Genomic DNA, 21376 nt, shown 5'->3' with positions numbered 1-21376 from the left:
CACCAACGACCCAAGTGTTGCATCATCGAGTCACGGTGTCTCAACCGAGTCCGCCCGCCAGGGTGTACCGCACAACGAACATGAACGGTTCCAGGCGTTCATGGACATACACCAGAAGGAGGCCCATCAAGCACTACAACACGATATCATCGAAGAATTGTGGGCAAATAGAAACCGCGCCCACCGCCCTTGAATTTTTTTTTCTTTGAATTTTTTTTTTGATTTTTTATTTCCATTCGTGTACTTTTTTTTTTTTTAATTTTCTTCGTTGTAATGTGTACCCGTGTTTAATACAACGAACTTTATTACTATTTATTTGATTTATCTTTATAAATTAAATAAGCTAGCTTTATTATATATAAAAATAAAACAATTAAATTAGTGATGATGTAAAAATGAAATGTTGAGTTAGGGAGAAATAAGGGAGAAATAAGGGAGAAACCATTGTAGGGGTTGGCTAAAAACTGGGGATAAAATGTGATGCTGATGTGGCGCTGATGTGGCAGGAGTTAGGGAGAAATAAGGGAGAAATAAGGGAACTCCATTGGGAGTGCTCTTATGTATACAATAGAATTGGGTGTGATGCATTGGTTTAGTTGAATCTGCAGCGGCGTATTCAGAGATTTTGATCTGGGGTACGAATTATACGATAAATAATTATAATATAAATAAAATAATATTGAATATAAAAATAATTTAAATAGTAAGCACTTTTTTATATGAAGTATGAGTTGTACTAACAATATTTCCTACGGCCCACTTTAGAAGTTCCGATTTATCATTTTAGTTCGTCCCATATTAAGAGTTTCGGTTAGAATATTCCATAAATGATAATAGGTCTCACATTCCACTAACCTTATTTCAATCACATTTTATCATAAAATTAATACTATGTAAAAATGAGCCTCACACTCCACTATCTTTTTTTATCAATTTTTCTTTACATTTTTTAAAACGCGTGCCAAACTCAAGTGAGAATCTTAAAATGGGGCAGGGGGATTATTACCTAAAATGTTAAAAATAAGAATTTCATATTAAAAAATTAAAGCAATAAAATGATAAAAATAATAGAGTATAAATAAAGCAATTAAAATAAATAAAATAACAAACATAATAGGGAAAATCAAAATGATTAAAGTGCAATAAACAATCTTAATGTCTATAAAATAAAATATTAGTGCAAATTTTTACCTAACTAAATAAATTAATTACTGTAGTACTACATTACAGAAACGAAAATGTTTGTAGGAGTGCAAATAATTAACTAACTAAAAAAAACTAATCACTACATAATGTAACAAAAATTAAAATGTTAGTACAGAATTAAAAAAAAAAAACACATTCGAACATAAACATAATTTTAAAAAATGAAGGAGAATGCATAACAAAAATGAAAATGTGAGTATAAAAACAAAAAATAATTTAAACATAGTAATGAAAAAAGAAAAAGAAAGAAAAAGAAGAATAAAAATTGAAAGATTTGCTCCAGCAGTGGATCGAACTCAGAGCACCGGAAGGCATTTTAAGCAGCTACCACTGAAGCACCGTGGGTTTTTATAATTCTCACTAAACCCGATGACATGAACCGTTTCTCTTTGATGTGTCACCGGTGGTTTGTCGTTGAGGGAAAGAGTCACTGTCGCCTCACTTTGAACATTATCTCTTAAGTGGCGCCTCGGCTCCATCAATGTCATGGAATTTAAATAGTTATAGGATTATTTGAAAAATGATTCAACCTTGAAATCCATAGATCTAAAACTTGAGCCATTTCCAAAGTCACTATTTTATAAAATGGATGAGTATTGTTCTTTAACCTTGATCAACACATGGATACCGTACCATATTTATGCCGACAAGATCAATTATACGTGAATAATCTAACTAAAAAGGGTTTTGTTATATTTTGGGGCCGTTAAAATGTCCAAACCTAAAAACTCGGGTAATTGGATACCTGATACCTGATTTTGTTGGTTTGGGTAGTCAATTTTTGGATTTTCGTATCTAAATTTCTTAACTTTATAAATTATTTAATTTAAAAATATTAAATGACTACTTCATATGCTCAAAATTAGAATTAAGGCAATTCCTTCCACCACCTCTCGGCTCTTGCTCTGCCGTCTCTACACAGCGCCTTCCCAAAATCCAAATCACCAATTCCTAAAGAAATTGATAAATTGCCAGGTAGTTGATTTTAATCTGTCGCGTCAAAGAAATTGAATGTTGATTTTAACACAACGCAGTTGAGAAATTGAATGTTGATTTCAGTCAGGTAGTCTCCCTCTTGGCCCTCTCACGCCCAACGTTCCAAGCCGTGGCCGTCCCACCCATCGCCGCAGCCCTCTCACGCCAAATCCGCAAAGCAGTTAAAAAAAGAAGACATTTTTAAAAAATCGGGACTGGATAGCCGGGTAACCGATTGAATTTTCGGATCGGGGTATCGGGCAGTTGTTTTTGAGATTTTCGGGTTTGGGTACCCGAAATCTTCGGATCGGGTCCCTAAGTCTTATAGTGTTCAGCTATTCAGTAGTTTTGTCATTTGACTAATCGCTATAGGGTACCCCTTCATCTTCTCTCATTTTCAGAGAATAATCTTCACGTGGAAAATCAGGTTCGCACACTCCCAATCCTCTTCTCCTCCACCTCTTCACACCTCTGCTAATTACCCACATTTTTTTTTCTCAAGACCTTTTATGTCTCCTCACTGCTTAACCTCTTGAATTTGTATCATGTCTGACGAGTCTGAATTTCGTTTCGGGTAACCTTTCGTTGACTTTTGACTCTATATACATGTCACTTGCCAATCCAGATTCACGGAATTTGAACGCCAATTTCTTTTTGAAAATATTATTACCTAATGTGAATGAACTAGCGCCATTTGGGGTTTAGATTTCCATGAATGAACGTAGAGCTGAATTGCTCTTCTAGTGTGATTTTACTTAATTTTTGAGCAATAGTGGAGATTTCTAGCTGTGTTGTGGTGTTATTATGTCACTTGGCCTTCTTTTTGTTGGTCTCTCTCAGTGGCATTGTTGTGTGCAGTTTACTGATTTGGAATTGGAAATTTGGTTGGGGAGAAGGAACCGTATATTCGCACATTGTTTATATCTGGCATTACACGCTTTGAATTTGTTTATGTTATGCTTTGTGTGGTGTTGACACAATTTGCACTGATTATTTTGGAAATGGTGTCATAGAACTAAAGATTAGAAGAATGTTGAAACACTTGAGCTTAAACCCCTTCTCGGTATTGTGAAGTGTATGATACTGTTTTCTGTTCAGCTATCTGGTAGCCAAACTGATCATAATGTATATGAAAGTGAACAGTCAGTTGCTATTTCTTTCATCCCATGTACACCGAAGAAAACAGGGTATCTTGTTGTAAGTTTAATTACTCAGCTACTCATAATTCTTTTATAAGATAGATTTTCTAATGCAGTCGTTAATGTATAAGAATCAGTGTTTTGCGTGTATTCATTGGTTATTTAAACATCAGAATATTGGTTTTTTCTTTTAGGTGCTAATCTGAAACATCTAGCAAATCGAGCCTTTTCTATGGTGTCCATAAGCCCGAAGAGGACGTATTGAGCACTTGTATGGTACCTTGCAAATGGCAGAATATGCAGCCATTCCACCCGGACCACCCCATGTCAAGCTGCAAGTTCGTGGCACTCTCTTAGAAGAGTGGTCTTGTCTGCCAAAAGTTCCCTATCACCCCGCAAAAAGGTTTGACCTTCTTACCCATAGCTTGATGTCTTATATGATAATCAACATCATGGTAGCGAGTTGGAAGGATGAACCTCATTTTTACTAGTATAACAATAAGGATCACTTAAACTTTATTCTTATTGTGATCTCGTTGAACTGGCTTAAAACTATAAAATAGATCTTAGATGCTGGGGTTACTTTCAGGCAAGTACTATGTAGTTTCTCTCCAATGTATAACGAGAAGAATAAGAACCAGAACTGAGAAAGTTCAAGACAACAAAGCTAAAAGAAGAATAAAAAGAAGGAAGAACAATGGGACTGCATAAGATGACTTATGGCCTTATGGGATTGAATGCATATAATTTCAAATATTACTGTTATTTAGCTGGGGCAAATAAAGACTATTATATCTGTCGTATTATATAATTACTGTTGATCTTGATACTTTTTATATTTGCTTCGGTCTTGTCAGTCTTTCAGCCAACCTAGCCAACTCTGCACATTAAGCCCTTCAACTTTATACACTTAGTTCTTAATTCTTATTATGTTGATTAAATTCATCTCCTGCTTTAGTTTTACCTTTTCCGGTGTATATGTTCTTTTCTTCAAGTTTATTTTCCACTTGACCTTTAACAATCATAGTAATGATGTAGTGCATGCAAGTTATGCCTCACAAAAATCAATAAACTTGGATCTCCTTGCAATCATAGTAGTAGTGTAATGTCTGCAGGTGTGTGGCTGCATTCCAAAAGAGTATACACTTAAAATACTAGGTTTTCCATAAAGATCTTAAACTTTTTTAAGCAAGGAGGCTCACTGTTGCTTAATTGAACTGCTCAGTTTGTCTCTTAATCTCCACTGCAGGGGCTTTCCTAGTGGAAGTAAAAAAGTTAGTACGCTGTCTTCCTGCAGAATCATTGCACCTCAAAAAATAATCCTCAATGGAAGTCCAAGTCGGAAGACTACCAGGTGCTATTGCTCGAATGCCCTAGCCAACATTGGTGCTGTAGCTGCAGCTGCAACTACTTCAGACTGGGTCCCGTTCATTGATCAAGTCCTCCTTTTGGCAAGTATTAGCCTTACATATATGGCTGGAGTAGTTCCTCAGGAGAAATCTCCATTTAATACTCAAACAAGTGTGCCACCTTTTGACGTGGTCCCTGAAAACTCTTCCTCCTCTGGTAGGTAAGGAAGGTTAGTGGATGGCATATCATCATAGTTTGACGAGTATCGATATGTATAAGATGATAGAAGCACCTTATTCAGTGAAATTTTAAGTTCTATTTTTGAGGTACTGTTTTATTCAATTGCAGTTCAGCGACAAATGATGATGAGGTTTGGTTGCAGTTTGCCTGGGATGTTGTAAGAGACAAGCTAATGGATTCATTATCAACTCTTAGTGATGGGGTTAATCCTAGTGAAAACAGTGGGAAACTTGAACTAAACCCTGCAACACAGCCTTCAAGCTTGTATGCTGTTTCTGAAGGTCCTAGAATAAGACTTCTCTGGAGATCATTTCAGTGGCTTAAAAAAGAGGTAAGCATTTTGCGTATTGTTGCTTTAAATTTGTATTACTGCTTTCATAATCATCATATTGTATAGTTTAGAGCTTAAGCTTTTCTTCTGAAGTAATGGTAGAAGGTAAGCAATGGAAGTGTGAGAAGGGACCTTTTAGATTTACTTCTTCCCCACTATCTTAGCACCTATAGAGCATGTACCCATCCTTGAAAATAAGAAAAAGGTTTGGCCAAGCTACATTATTTTTCTTTCCATTCCATGCCACTATTTCTATATCGTTTTTCCTTTACCACTAAAAAATTGAAATTGTGTCCTTCAGGTGACCAATATTTCTGTGAACGCTGCTGAAAGGTCTGGAAATGACTTTTTGGCTGTCTTTGCTGAAACTGTTCAAAATTGCTGCCGTCCTCTATTCATGGCATGGCTTGAAGAGGAGATTTGCCTCATCTCGAGAAAACCTGACAAAGTACAAGTTGTATAAAGTACATGAAATGAATTAAGATGTACTCCATTACTATAATTTCTTTAATGTTCTCTCTGTCAGGACCTTCTCTCTTTGGCCGAAAGTAAGCTGAATAGATATGACAGCATATTTCAAAATATCAGAAAGTCAGGCAAGGAGGATCTATATGCAGAATTGGTATATGCCCTTAAATTTGGTTCTTCCAGGTAAAAGGAGCATAATTATGTTTGGAGCAATTTTGGGGCTCCTTCACTTTGTTTTTTTGCCAACTCATTTCTTCACTTTGGTTGCATTTCACTTTTAACCCATATAATATTGTTCCTCCCAGAATCTTCCATTCTCTCTACTTGATTAGTATCTTGTTTAAATCTACTGAATGGATTAAATAATGACTGAGAAGATGCACCAAAATAAATAATCTAAAGATATTATGATGGTGTAAGACGAGAAAGCCTTTCTTGAAGGAATTACAATGTATTGGGACCTTCAGAATCTTCCATGAGTGCTCCAAAATATGAGTTCTGTAAAACCTGCATTCCAAAGGGAGGGCACGACTTCTGGATCCATACTAGGGCTTGGATTAAAGAATAGGGAAATAATTTAAGGGGAATGAATTGAACATGTGCTGCAAGGAGCAACTTATATAAACAAAACATACATAAAGTATATGAGTATGACCATGGTCAAGAAAAACCCCCAATGTACCTCTACTTATGCATTGACAGGAAAGGTGGCTACTATAACTCTACCTTGTTCATCCAACATGGAGTAGCCATATTAGAAGATTTGCTGATCACATTAGCAGATGGAATTGCAAGCATGTACTTGGAGCTTATATCTGTGGATAGTAGCTTGTCCAATGAAATGAACAATCTTGGTTTGAGCTTGTGTAACCTCTCGACCAGATCACTTCAGAGATTACGCAATGAGGTATTGCCTTATATTTTTATTTTTATTTTCATTTTCATGTTGTAATTTCCATCCTTTTGGTTTCTGTGCATATGAACTCATATTTTCTATCTCGACTGTCTCTGGAAGTGTGGTTAATCTGTATTACCAAAATGCTGGCAACGTTATATTTGGACACGTTTAATTCATCGCTGTTGTTTCTGATTCAAGCAAACCGAGTCCTATGAAGAATAATATTTATGTTTGTCTTAATGCAATAATATATACATGTACTCAACAGGAATGTTGCACATTGCAGCTTATTTTTGAGGATACAAAATGCACTTAATAATTTTTTATCATTATACAATTCTGATAGTGTTCAGGACCAGAGCAAGTTACAAATTACAACTTACAAGTGGGAAAAATTGAAATTTGAAAGCCAGAGAAGGGTTGAAAATGTTATTCCGAAAATTAATTGCATAAATGAACCATCTGCTATAATAACTTTCTAGAGGGACCTGATCCTTATTCCTGTCTTAGCCTTGTCAAATATTAATGCATCCTCAAGTGATCAAACAATAACAAATGATATGTACAAATAGAAGATGGCCTCTGATGGAAAAAAGAACAAAGACAATCTTCCCACCCTAAACCCTAATGAACCAAACTCCTTCATTGGCTAGACAAGGATCTGAGGATCACTGTCAAATTCTGGATAGTTGTGCAGATCTCTCTCACATTTGTGGGTGACACAAGGGGAACAAGCAAGATTAGGTCTATTAGCTAATAGTATGTGGTTAGGGTGAGAATGATGTTCTTACTTTCACAGGGTTGATGACTAGGATATGGTTTAGTATATACTGGGTTTTCAAAACGACCAAAATACTATTGTGCTTCCATTTGTATCTCCTTTTACATATCATGACAGGAAAAGGCCTCTGGTTGACAGGTGGCAATGCATCAATGGTTGCATCAAAATATGGCCGCAGTGGCATCTATGTATGAGGACCGATTTGACCTTTGTATACTTGAAAGTCAGCCTACTGAGTCCAGAGGCAGTGAGACTGAACTTTTTGGTTGGTTAAAGAAGATTAGTTTTATGAGATCAGATTCCGTATCATCAGCACTACGTTATGTTAATATCAATAGCATATCTGTACCTGTTAAAAGGACCAAGGAATTGAGGGCATTAGTTGGGTGGTACGTTCTACTCTGTTTACCGTTCACTTGTTATTTATCTGTGTGACTGAGTTAATAAGCTCATTTTTTTCATGGTTGTTTTATATTAATACATGCACTCATATCTGCATTCATTCCAAAATAAATTTGATAGTATATTTTCAGTAAGTCCAGAAGAAATATGGCCCAATTGCAAATATCTACTAGGATATTTGTGGAAATTCAGATTCTTCAAAGTTTTGTATTTATGATGATTAAATGGCTTTTACAATCAACATTGTAGACTAATCTTATTTCACTGAAATGCTTCCTAGTAACATAAACTTTCCCGTGAAGGAAAGAACATATCTCTCTCTTAGTAGAGAGCAGTACGTAGTATCTCTGGTAAGTGGAAAGTGCTTTATAATGTTGGAAGAACGGTTTTGTGGATGATTTTTTCTCGCTCCCTTTTCTTGATTTTAATCTTAGAATTTTTCTATAACACATTTAATGGACCCATTTTTTGCATCTTCCTGCTCGCTCCCTTAGATGCAGCTATAAGAAGCCACCTTCTAACGTTTTCAACTCGATTATACACTGTTTTGCTGTTGCAGGAGGTACTACTTCAGTCTATTCCTTGAACTGTCTGACATCAGCATGCCGATTGTCAAAAAGCTTGTTGCAAAAGTCAGTGATGCTATCTCGTTCGTCCTTGTCTGCTTGATAGGAAGGTCACTGGGGCTAATCTATTCTGGAATTCGGAACGCCTTACGACTGAAGTAAGGTACAAATAAGCCAGGTTGTCTGTTAAGCTCATATGATGTCCCTGAATTCTTGAAATTTTTTGAAGGCTCTTTGAAGTGATATTGACTTTAGATATGATTCAAGACAAAAACTTCAACTCCTGCACTTTGATTGTATTTACAATGGAACCTTCCTTTATTTTTGAAGAACATACTGTAGAAGATTATTTTGAAAATCTGTTTATTCCTGTAGTCTGTACATTCTTATTTCGTTTCAATAACATAACCATAATGCCTGTGACAATTATGGTATGAAAATTATATTGAAAAATGCTTGTGCTCTACCAAAAACATGATGGATTAGAGCCTTAGATGGTTGGCTGTTTTTTAGGCAAGGTTTTGGTCTTCTTCTTATACTTAGCTGAGTTTGCTTAACTGGAAAAAATGTTAATATAAGACGATTCTTTTTCGTCTATCAATAGGTCATTACCCTTTTTTCCTTATTGGGCCGTCCCAAGGCAAGTGATACAGGGGTATCATCTTTTCGACAAATATTAACCCTTTTAATATTATTATCTCTTCACTTGTATAGTGATTCTCTCTTTACTTTCTTAATTCTCGTGTACAAAGTATCTCAATTAACTTGGGTCAAAGTTAGTATTTTTATATATCTGTGATTGGAACCTAGCTAGAGTCGGAAGTAGGGAGAGAGTGATCAGAGCTGAGCAATGAGAAATTGAGAATGGAATATATTGGCCTAAAAGAAAAGTGATTCCATTTAGGCATGCAAGTGAAAGCTACATACATTCCTTTGACTGTAAAGTTGTTTTCAAGGTGATGATAATGGGATTTTTTTATTATGGCTATTTGCTCATGCATTATATAGTAAAATGAACGTATGATTGTCTCTTTTAACTATACTGATTTTGTTGTTGAAAAAATTATTTATGAATTTTGATTTTCAATTTCTTTTTTTAATTATGGTGTTTTTTAACTGTGGAAAGTAATGGTGGGGAACATAAGAAAACGACATGCAATAGCTAATTATAATTATACTAGTAATAATATAATTCTTTCTAAAAGACCAAAAAAAACAGAGGTACATTTGAGATAAACCCTTTTTCTTTGTGACCCACCAATCTTTACACGACATGAAAATCTTTCTAAAGAAACTTCTTCATTTTCAATTTACTTATTTTAATCAATTTCTTGTTTCCCACATCTCTATAAAGTGATCAGACCTCACTCTTTCATAGAAAGGGGAGAACAAAAAGAGAAAAAAATCAGTGGACGATCATTAACTTTTACCATTGTATGCATCACATTTAGTTAAACTTAGGTCACCATGAAATGTGTTCATTTTTGTTAAACGTCATGAAACGTTAAGTGTTTGGTATAATTTCTACAAAAATTACTTCATTCTTTGCCCCTTTTGAAGTTGTTTGATTGTTGAATCCTAAATAGATTTGAGTTTAGATTATACTCCCTGATTTCTCCAATAATTTAGAGGGTGTTTGGCTAAACTTATGTTAGACTTGGACATTTTGAATGTTTCAAACTTTCAATAGTTCATATATATGTTGGGATGCTTCAACTTACAATAAAGATTTTAATTTGAAAACTTTATCAACAGTAAAAAATTATTGGACGCATTATTTGTTGGAAGTCGTTGATTTCTAAGAGAGCACTAGAGATATGTGGTGGTCGACATATGATTGTGATGTCTTGATTTTATTTTTTCAATAATTTAGTTTGGACATAGCTGTATGATTTGAAGCTAGACAAGATCATCAGAGAAAACTTGGGTTTCCTAAAAGACCATACAATGATTTTCCCATCAATAGCCATATTGAAAATTTTGAAATCTCAACTCCCATAGACATTTCAAGTAAATGGGGAAAAAGTAATAAATAATTGGAACATTCATTTATGTAAGTTAACCACTTCTAAACTTTCCTTTATTGTAGATTTATTTAGGCTATAACACTAGAAATTTATTATGCTTTATAAGTAGGCAATGAGGATATCACCACATCGTTTACAATGAAAAATTACTGGGTCACTGGATTACCAAGAGGACTCTAATATAATGCTTTTCCTCATAGAATTGTTGAAGATTTCTAAAATTTAACTTACATAGACGGGTAACTTAGGCAATAAAAAATGAACCCCAAATGAATAATAAAAATATATGATTATCATTATCTAAGGATGAATTATCTGGCATTGATTTATCTGATTAAGAAGAAAAAAACAGTTGATTAAAAAGTGATGGGACCTGTTGAATTGAAATTGATCACGGAGAAATAAAAGTAGCATAGTAATAGGGTAGATCAATAGTCATCATCACGACATTTGTCTCTGTACTAGTACTTAAATTGTTATTACTATTTGACCTAAAACAGGCTATAGTTAATCTGTATCTTCTGATCCATGACTAGAACCAAATTGTTTGATTAAGAAAAGGCGACTTAGTTTTGTAAACAATGATCAATAATATTTTCTCATTTACTCTTATGATGACTCAAACCTTTGACTTATTGGATTAATGGATTAGAGACTTCCTACCGACTAAGTTGCGCTTCGTTGGTCGTGTGTTCGGATACAGTGAAGTAGGTTTTAGCTGGAGTCGAAAGGCAGAGGCGGTGGTGCGACAATCATCACTAACAATATGAATCTCAATGTCTAGGGTTCAAGTGAAGCTTTCACACTGTGAAATTGACAACTTCAAAGGCCAAGTTTTAATTAATGTTTTTAATATAAAAATTTTTCGTTGAAATTATAATTTTGTTTTGCCTTTTATGCATTTTTGAAGTTAGTTTATGCTAAGTGCACGCTTTTTTATTTAAGTTATTTTATTTCTTTTTATGACAATAGTATATACCTAATGATCTTGTTTCAGCAAAGATCTCTAATAGTATAGGTGACAAATGATACTATATGAAAAAGAATAGCGATCCTATTTTAGGTTTTACTCATCGTAATTGCATATTGCTTACAACATATTGTTCACATATTTGTACATATATAATAGTTTGAAAAATAATGCGCCTAATACACGTAAAATCATCAAGTTATATACATGAACGTAAACTGCATTAATTTAATTGTCTATATCTTATCGTGTCTTGTCTCGAAAAGTTGAATATCATTTCCTAATTTCTGGGTGACCAAAAACAAATCATGTTCTTAATGATAATGTCATTATGAGATTTCTTCTCCATTGACTTTAGACGTAAATTGTCGAAAATGGAAGCATAGGCACATGAGATGTATATTCCTCTTAAAGAACGCATTTTTTGTTTGACACGTAATTTTGTGTAATACAATATTAGTCCATATAATTGAGACGTTTCTTTTTTAGTACGAAGCTTAAGAAATTAATTGATGTTTAAAGATTAAAGTAAAAATAGAATAAAGTAGGACCGATAGTAAAAATTTTGCAAAAGTTTTTTTCCAAAAGATGAGGAAATATTTGCCTTCCTTAGGACAACTCGAAAATGTAAACCGTCCAGTAATATTTATAAAAAAAAGGAATATATTCTCAACTCTCGATTATTTTTATAAGACAATATGGTACTTGTACTTAAATATGATCAAATTCGTGGTATGTCATATGAATCCATTAAACTGTCATATTGGATTGTTGAGTTTAGGAAAAATGGCCATGTAATTAGGTGAGACAAATAATTATATACTCCTATCTTCTTATTATAAGAAGGAATCGAAGAATTAATAGAAAAATATAGTAAGTATTTATTTTTTTATTTTTTTATTAAAAAAAAAGGAAAAGAGAAAAGGAGAGGTATGGGTGTGACGTGTGTGTCGTTGGGGCCCATGGCAAAGACAAGACCTTATTTGGGCATTTGCTTTGAACAATGGTGATTGAGAGAATACGAACCATGCATTTCACTTTCTCTCTCCTTTTTCTTTTTCAAACTTATAGTACTCCCTATTTGATTTAATTTAATCTTTGCAATATCTTCATATTTGCACAAAGTGCCAACCAACACTTTTTTCTTTGTGATGAAAATTAAACATGGTAGTTAACACATATCTCTTTTTTTCAAACCTATTGTGCTTGAATTGTGGTTGTTAAGTTCACATTAGTTATAATGCAATAAGTTCTAGCTAGTCCTTTCTTATAAAATAAAAGGCTTTAATTCACCAAGGTGAGTATGAGTACGAAACATGATCAGCAAAGTCCAAGCGCGCAACATTCGACACATCAAAAGATAACAACTATTCTAAAAAAAAGGCAACCAAAGTACTAGGACAAAACAAAAAAGAACAAAGAAAGTAACAAGATTAAAATTTTAGCTAGTCTAACCTAATAAGGATCGTGGTTGAGTGGCATAAAACTCATTAACTCTTAATCAAATGTGATGATGCGACTAAACTTATCACTGAAATTCTATCTAGTCAATTTTAAGATAACTTAAATTCTATCTAGTCAATTTTATATCTTAATTGGGTTGGAGAATCTAGCTAATAAGTGAAAATTAAATTGCATAATAATACATGACTATTGAAATTGAAAGGGAAAAGAAGTTGATATTGAAACATTAAGTACTTATGTAGAACTTTCATAACAAAAGCAAATGACAAAATGGCTAATCCGGCAAACATTAGGCTCCAATCAAAACATTTATTATTCCAATCAACCAGATTTTTAAAAAAAGAAAAAGAGATAACAAAACTTTTTTAATCTGATGGATTTTTAAGAAGCATAACCGAAGGAGTAATTTTTGGTGTTTGATATGACCACTATGCACCTAACCTTTGTCATACACAAGGAAATTAGTAAAAATGATTATGTCTATAACTTTCAATGTATTCTAATTTATTTTATAAATTTATATAGTACCCTCACTTTTTATTGTTTTCGATTATGTCTATAACTTTCAATGTATTCTAATTTATTTTATAAATTTATGTATGGTGACGAAAATTCGTCTAGCTGGATCTGATATGATTTATTTAATGAAAAATGAAAAATGTCCTTAACTTTTAGAGTATTCCGTAAAATGTCCACAACTTTCACGTAAAAAAAAACTAAATTTTCAGTGTTTTGTACTTCATCTGCTTGTAATAAATAGATATACTTTTCATTTTTGGTTCGTCCATCAAAATTAGTCTCTATCTATTTATGGTAAATTTCTTTCTCTAATAAGACGAGTCTCATTTTCCACTACTTATTTTTTTCTATATCTTTTTATCAAGATGATTATAGCAGGATGAGATGAATCAGTTTTTGTTCACCAAAATTTTTATAGTGAGACATATATGTAAAAGGAAAACTAAAAGTTGAGGGTACATTTATGAAAATTGAAGACATTTGATATACCAAACGTTAGGAACATAAAATACTATTAATTCGTAATATTTGTAGGTAGAATAGTATTAATTCTTATTTTAGTTTCACTATAAAATTACTGTAGTGATGAAATTGTTTTTTCCTCTAATCTACAGTTATGACTTTAAACGCCTGTGTTGTTTACCTCGAAAAGTGGTAGTCACATTTGGCAAAGAAAATGTATTTTGGAAATTTGGAATCAAACAAAGCTAGAGATAAAGCCACACAAATCCACAACCTGAAAAGCAGGGCACAAAGTCAAATGTTACAGTCTTTATTTCATAAACACCACACCCCATATATTATTCCCCTAATCTTTCATCTTAAGCTAAACTTCTTTCTTCACCAAATGTGTATGGAATTTCAAAACCCCCTTTTCCACACACCACTTTAATTTAGCCCTAAATCACAAATCTTGTTTTCTTCCTTTGGCTTGATTTCCTCAAACCACAACTTTTTTCCTTTGTGGTTAATGGATATTGATTTCCCATCATCAATTGGGGGTGTAGGTTTTTCAAAAAATCTTGCATGGCAAAGAGATTGAAATCCAATTCTTCTTCTTCTTTTTCATCTTTTTTTTGGTTTATGGTGTTCTTCCTCTTCATCTTTGCTAGCCTTGTGAACTCTTCAAAACCCTCATCTTCAACTTCAAGCATGGCTTCTTCAACTAGCAATACTCTTCCATCTCAAAAAACGAGTGCGAAAACGAATGGTTTTCGCCCCAAGAAGAAGGAGCACCGGAGATCGAAAAGAGGGGAGTTTGAAGCAAGTGATCATGAAGTTCCAAGTGGTCCAAACCCTATTTCAAACAGGTAATTACTCATCATGGGAGATCTATTGCTAGATTTCGATATGGGGATGAAGAAGATGAAGAAGATGATATTTTGTTGTTGTTGTCATCGCTTTGAGTTATTACAGCTTTGTTAAATTGTGTCTTCTCTCTATCAAAGACTACTATTTGTGCTCAGTGAGAAATTTGCTACACCTTTCTTTTATGTGTAAACTTTTGGATTCATGTTTTCATTAGAATTGTATAGTTAGAGATATATATATATACATGATATATATTTGTTCATGTCTCTGCTAAATGTTCTGATGCATTTGTTGAATTTGAGAATAATTTTTAGTGTAATCTTTTCTAGTAGGACTATTAATCACATGGTATTTATGATGCAAACTTTAAATTGCCAAATTAAAATTGGCTGAATGAGAAAAATAGTTATTGTCTGTGTTTGTGTGTTTATTTCAAAGTTTGAGGGCATTGGATTTGATAGGAAGGAATCAATTTGGGAACAAAATATTTTACTATTTCATTTCATTTATCTAATATGGTTAAATATATATGTTGATTGTTGACATAAAAACTTTTGTGCGGCACCGTTGGTAGTTTTCGATTAGAGAGCGGGATTAGTCAGATTCCAATCGGAAGTGTCCGGTACACCTGTGGTCAAACTCAAATAAAAAGAAAAAAGAATCTAGCTAATATAGTTAATTATTAGTGATTACAATTTAATGTACATATATACTATTTATGGAGATATAGCAGATTTATCGTGCTAAATAAAAAATTAAAATGAAAGATTTAGGGCAATTAATTGCGAGTAAAGTGGTGGGTGACAATACTTTTGTTGTTTTGCTGGATAGTCATTTGAATGGCTTTGAACTTTGCTTTTGTCTTCTCAAATACAGAATCCAAATAATAAAAGTTGATATGTACAAAAAGCTGGCTATTATCACCCTATCATTTCATAATCACCACTCACCTACTTCTTTAGTTCATATACACTCGATCATTCATATATACCTATAATAATGTAGACTGTCATTTGAATTCACTGAATTTTTCATTTTATTATAAACTACTCCATATAAACGAATAGTCATATGATATTACTATAAATTTTATAGTAGTAAACTTCAGTCGAAAACGAAAATAATAGGATAGTATTAGCAGTATAAAGGAAATTGTCATTTATTGCTCATTATAGTATGTCATTATCTATTGTATACACAGACACGAACGACATATCACAATTTAAAGGACTTATGATTTTTGAAGACTGGAATCATGTATCAAGTACTCCCTCCGTCCCGCTTTAGGAATTCTGGTTGATCAATTTCGGGCGTCCCGCTTTAGGAGTCCCGATTGGGATAAACTAATAAAAAAATGCCTACAAAATAAGTAAAAAAGTGTTAAAAGTGAGCTCCAACATCCACTACAACATTTATTTATTACACGCTATTAAAATTGGGTACCAACATCCACTACAACATTTATCTTACTAATTAATGAAATGTTCTAATTGAGAGAACTTCTTTCGACTGTCAATCATGCATATTTCAATGTTCAATATTCAGATTCGGCTTAAGGTTTCTCAAAATATAATATCAATCGTTTAAATTGTGTGAGTCGAATTTTATCCAGTTCGTAAAAAGGAATTCCTTTTTTGCATAAATAATGGAGTACTCGTAGTAGTATTTTTTGAAATTCATACGTATAACTATTTAATTCGTTCCATACACAATTTTTACAGCTCTGTTATATCGTTCAATCCATTCATCTGAGAACATTAACAACATGATTGAAAGTTAACTAAATTAATTACCTGTGAGAATTATGATGGAGAATTACTATGCTATTTTCTTTATATCATTAACTGAGGCGTAAAATGAGCATAAGGTAGTAGTTAAATGATTGAGTGACAGTTATTGAGATATAAACGGGATCATAAGATAATTGAGGCATAAAATGAAGAACAGAAAAATATGATAGTGTCGAGTACGTAGGCTTGGTTAACCGTTCAATTGTGTTAATAGAAGAATCGATTAATCGGTTAACCGACAAAAAAAACATTCCAAACTAGGAATCAGAATCAAGCCACAATCAGTTAGCCTACTAATCCATTGATTAACCGAAAATATTCGATTTAAAGCTTGTCTTACACTTTGTGGCTTGCCATCTTTCATAACTACACACTACCTCATTTATCTCCTTCCATACGATGAGCGAAAAAATCGCTAACAAACGAGTTTGAACTTGTGACTCCCGTCACAATATGGCGAGCATTCTATCCACTCAGCTGCATGAAATTTTTATAACATGAAATGAATCATTTCTTTTTTTTCAAAAATTAGAGCTAAATTTTCTTTGTCTTATTTTATTCTTTCACATGTTCGATTCTCTTTTTTTTTTTTTTTCTCTTAGTTTACTTTCTTTTCAACAACTCTTTAAATATAGTAAATCTTGTGCCTAAAATGGACCGAACACACTCAACTTGGAATCGGAACCGAACTGAATGTTTTGATTATCGATAAACGACTTACCAATTAATCATCCCTACCCATAGGTTTATATACGATAGTCTTAAAAAATGATTATTTTTTCACAACACAAAGGGATCCACTTACGGTTGGGCTTTATAAAGTTAGGCCTTTTATTACCGAATATAAGAGGCGGCCCATCAAAATCACAGCTACCCGACCCGCCCATATTGTTCAATTGACCCGACCCAATTCACTTTTGTTTGAAATGAAGAGCGGCTGTAACCATAAACCCTACTTCTCCCCTCTTTCTCCCTCTCTCTCTCGCCGGTCCGAACGTAAAGATGGTGAAGAAGAGCAAAAGTAAGTGAATTCTCACATTTCCTCTGTTTGTAATCAATTCACAAACCGATTTATTGATTGATTGAATGGTTGAATTGGGCGAACAGAGAGCAAGAGCAAGAGGGTGCCGCTTAGGAAGAAGTACAAGATTATAAGGAAGGTGAAGGAGCACGCGAAGAAGAAAACCAAAGAGGCCAAGAAATTAGGGATCAATAAAAAGACCAAAGTCGAAAAGGATCCCGGCATCCCCAACGATTGGCCTTTCAAGGAGCAGGAGCTCAAGGCCCTCGAGGTCCGCCGCCAAAAGGCAATTGACGAACTAGAAGCAAAGAAAGCCGCTCGGAAGGAGAGGGTATGCTATATTTTACTTCCAATTTTAATCGATGCATTCACTTTGCTCGGATGCCGATGCCAGCTGCTGTTCTTAAAACAAAATTACTATGTTTAGTTTAGCTATTGTATGGCTGTTTGTATAGGATCAATGTATGGATATGCTTGGTGAATTGCTGTTGTAGCTTGTTGTTCAATTTGTATGTATTGTGAAATTTGGTGATTTTGTAGGCCCGGAAGAGAAAATTAGGGATTTTGGAGGATGAAGAAATCGAAGGAAGAGAGGAGGGGGTGAATGAGAAACCCACTAATGTTACTAGGAAAGTAGGTATGTGATCAGTCCTTGTTAACTTGTTCTTTTTTTTTGTGTTAAAAATTTCTGCCTTAAGGTCAGTTTATGGATATTCTGCCGTTTTGAACTTTGTTGCAGATAGTTCGGAGAAAGCATTCTACAAGGAGTTGGTGAAGGTCATTGAGGCTTCCGATGTCATATTGGAGGTTCTTGATGCCCGTGATCCCATTGGTACTCGCTGTTTTGACATGGAAAAGATGGTGTTGAGTGCAGGACCGGATAAGTGTCTTGTTCTCCTCATGAATAAAATAGGTATGCTTCATTTTTTAGTTTAATTTCCATCTGAAGTTTGTAATATGGTAGCTATTTATCACATCAGCAATTAGTTAGATATTGATGTATTTTGTACACTATGCCAATTGTGATACGATAGTTCTGAACCTTTTTCTGTTGAATATATGACTTTTCTCGGTTTTCATGAAGATGTTTTTAATTACTATCGGGGTTCTTTATTAATAGAAGTTTGAAGTTGTTTTAAATACGCAACCTTGAAAACTGTGCTAAACTGACTGCTAATATACATTACAGATCTTGTTCCTCGGGAGGCTGCGGAGAAGTGGCTCAAATACCTTAGAGAGGAGTTACCTGCAGTTGCCTTTAAGTGCAGCACCCAGGAACAAAAGTCAAATCTTGGGTGGAAATCAGCTCCAAAGACTGGAAAGAGTGGAAAGGGGAAGACTGGAAAGGCTAGCAATCTTCTGCAAACGAGTGACTGTCTAGGGGCTGAAACTCTTATTAAGTTACTGAAAAACTACTCAAGAAGTCACGAGGTACTGTTAAGCTTGATTAATGGGCTGGCATTGTTGGTTATGTGATAGGCGGCCTATTGTTTTGTTGAATAACATTAATGTATTACTTTCTTGATGAGTGAGTGTTATGTTGACGCTTTTTTATTTTTACTTGTTTGGGTGCAGATCAAGAAGTCTATTACGGTTGGGATTATAGGACTCCCTAATGTTGGTAAAAGTAGTATAATTAATAGCTTGAAAAGATCTCATGTTGTCAATGTTGGAGCAACTCCGGGGTTGACAAGATCTATGCAAGAGGTTCATCTTGATAATAATGTTAAATTATTGGACTGCCCTGGTGTGGTGATGCTCAAGTCCGCAGCAAATGATGCTTCAATTGCTCTCCGAAATTGCAAAAGAATCGAAAAATTGGAGGATCCAATTGGTCCTGGTAGGTCTGCTTTGCCTTCTGTCATAAATACTAATTTTGTGCTGTATAACACACACTGGTTGGTAACACTTTAGCTGTTTTGTTAACTGTGCAGTTAAGGAAATCCTAAAGCTTTGTCCGGATAAAGTATTGGTAACTCTTTACAAGATCCCAAGTTTTGATTCTGTCGACGACTTCCTTCAGAAGGTTGCTACAGTCAGGGGAAAGCTTAAAAAAGGTGGTGTTGTAGATGTTGATGCTACTGCAAGGATCATTTTGCACGACTGGAATGAAGGTACAATGCCACCACTTCAATCGAAAAAAGTTATTAGAAGACTTCTATTATCTTGGAAATTTTGTGTGTTTTATCAGCCTGAGCTCTGCTGAACTTTATTTTTCTTGACTACTTCAGGTAAAATTCCGTATTATACCATGCCTCCCAAGAGGAATGCAGATGAGCCTTCTGAGGCAAGTATTGTCACAGAACTTGGGAAGGAGTTTAACGTAGATGAAGTTTATGGCAGCGAAACAACTTTTATAGGCAGTTTGAAATCTGTGAATGATTTCAATCCAGTTGAAGTTCCTTCTTATTCCCCATTGAACTTTGACATGACAATGCTTGAGGTTGGTTTTCTCTCTGAAGTACATTAATCGATTAGTGATTTTGCAATTCCAATTACTTTTAATTCACGATAATTGATGATGCGCAGGACAAAGAACCGCCTCAAGCCAACGATGTAGATCAGCCCATGGAATCTGGTGACGAAGATGAAAAAGCTACTTCTGTGAAGGAGAAATCTGCTACTGTGAGGCAAAATGAAAAGCTGTATGCTGAGGAAGGCATGCTGAATACAAAGAGGAGAAAAGCAGATGAGCAAAGGCGGAAAAAGGAAAATCAGCCGTCTGCGATGGAACATGATGGCAACGATGATTATGACTTCAAGGTTGACTACGTGGAGTCAGCCATGGAAACTGGAGATGAGGTCGAAGCCGATGAAACTAAGAGCAACAAATTTGAGCTGCCTTCTGGAAAGTTGGATAATGAATGATCAAAAAGAGAACCATTCTGTGAAATTAGAAATGAGGTTTGGTTAAAGTGTGATAACTTAAATTACTATACCCTTTTTTGTTAGTGAATGGAATTGAGCTTATGCTGGTTCTTGTGGTGTTTTAAAATGATTATAATTTCATAATATTATAATAAGTAGTACTACAATTTATGCAGATAAAACCTCGGTACTTGTTATGCTAACATTGTTGACATATTCTTTTAATTAGATTAAATATATTAAATACATGAGCAAGCCGTTATTTTTTTCGAACTTTAAACATCTTTTTAGATAAATCATTTCTGAAAAATGGGGTAGTATTGTATCCTTATTTCAACCTCGGATTTATAGGATAAAAGAGTATCAATCATATTTGTGAGTTATATAGAAACTAACAGCATTAAGAGTAATATTCATAACTGTATATGTAATATCTCTCAGTTTTAAATTTTCTATAATTAATTATATGTTACTCAACAATTAATTTGTCTCCTCTACATTTAATACTATAAAATGTATCATTTGATGTGATCCTTAAAAATCATCATTATAATCATTCTCATATTTGCATATCAAATTTTGAATGCTAAATCGTGTTTAATTTCTTCATAATCATAGTAGTATTCTTTTCTTTTTTAAATTATCATAATGATATATAATAATTTATAAACTTTGAAAATAGATTAACTAGTAGGACTATATTTATGTCCCAACATTTTTCTAAAAATGTTAAAAATAATACATTTATGTGGTTATATTCCCCTACTAGTTTCAATGTTATTTCTTTTATCTAACTATTCATTTTTTACTCACACTAATTAATTTTAAACAAATCAAACACTACTAAGTAGTACTCTCTCTTTAGGCTTATTGAGTTTGGGTTGAGCACTTTTACTACTCCATATATCTTTATCTTGCATTTGTAGTCAAGTCAAATTTAATTAGTACTAGTACTATAATATTATGTAGTATTCATTAATTTTGTTTTTTACTTGTGTGACGAAAAAAAATTACATAAATATTATGTACTATATAATCTACTGTATAATA

At 33.8% G+C, this 21376-nt stretch overlaps 2 protein-coding genes across 9 annotated transcripts; both read left to right on the top strand.

The window, feature by feature from the left end:
- The first annotated feature begins 2067 nt into the window (after positions 1-2067).
- LOC125214314 (uncharacterized) lies at positions 2068-8714 on the top strand. Of its 8 annotated transcripts, none has more exons than XM_089068509.1 (11): positions 2068-2181; positions 2266-2608; positions 3280-3378; positions 3515-3723; positions 4570-4890; positions 5019-5241; positions 5543-5689; positions 5768-5892; positions 6412-6616; positions 7527-7777; positions 8350-8714. In XM_089068509.1, the coding sequence occupies exons 4-11, from the start codon at positions 3608-3610 to the stop codon at positions 8516-8518; spliced, it is 1557 nt and encodes a 518-aa protein (XP_088924635.1). In that variant the 5' UTR covers positions 2068-2181; positions 2266-2608; positions 3280-3378; positions 3515-3607; the 3' UTR covers positions 8519-8714. The 8 variants fall into 8 exon arrangements, with proteins under 8 accessions (XP_088924635.1, XP_088924633.1, XP_088924634.1 ...); XM_089068507.1 differs by lacking the exon at positions 3280-3378 and adding an exon at positions 2684-2755; XM_048115278.2 differs by lacking the exon at positions 3280-3378 and adding an exon at positions 2684-2755 and having other exon boundaries at positions 2093-2181; positions 2270-2608.
- An 8644-nt stretch (positions 8715-17358) lies between these two features.
- LOC125214020 (guanine nucleotide-binding protein-like NSN1) lies at positions 17359-20436 on the top strand. The gene is made up of 9 exons (XM_048114855.2): positions 17359-17458; positions 17545-17789; positions 17999-18095; positions 18198-18371; positions 18648-18889; positions 19034-19298; positions 19393-19572; positions 19690-19901; positions 19988-20436. The coding sequence occupies exons 1-9, from the start codon at positions 17440-17442 to the stop codon at positions 20324-20326; spliced, it is 1773 nt and encodes a 590-aa protein (XP_047970812.2). The 5' UTR covers positions 17359-17439; the 3' UTR covers positions 20327-20436.
- The last annotated feature ends 940 nt before the right edge of the window (positions 20437-21376 follow it).

This window comes from Salvia hispanica, chromosome 3, assembly GCF_029641045.1.
Source record: "Salvia hispanica isolate PSC_SH4W2 chromosome 3, Shi_PSC_v1, whole genome shotgun sequence".
Lineage (NCBI taxonomy): Eukaryota > Viridiplantae > Streptophyta > Magnoliopsida > Lamiales > Lamiaceae > Salvia > Salvia hispanica.
The sequence above is the reverse complement of the archived record's forward strand: the minus strand, read 5'-3'. Positions and strand labels throughout refer to the sequence as shown.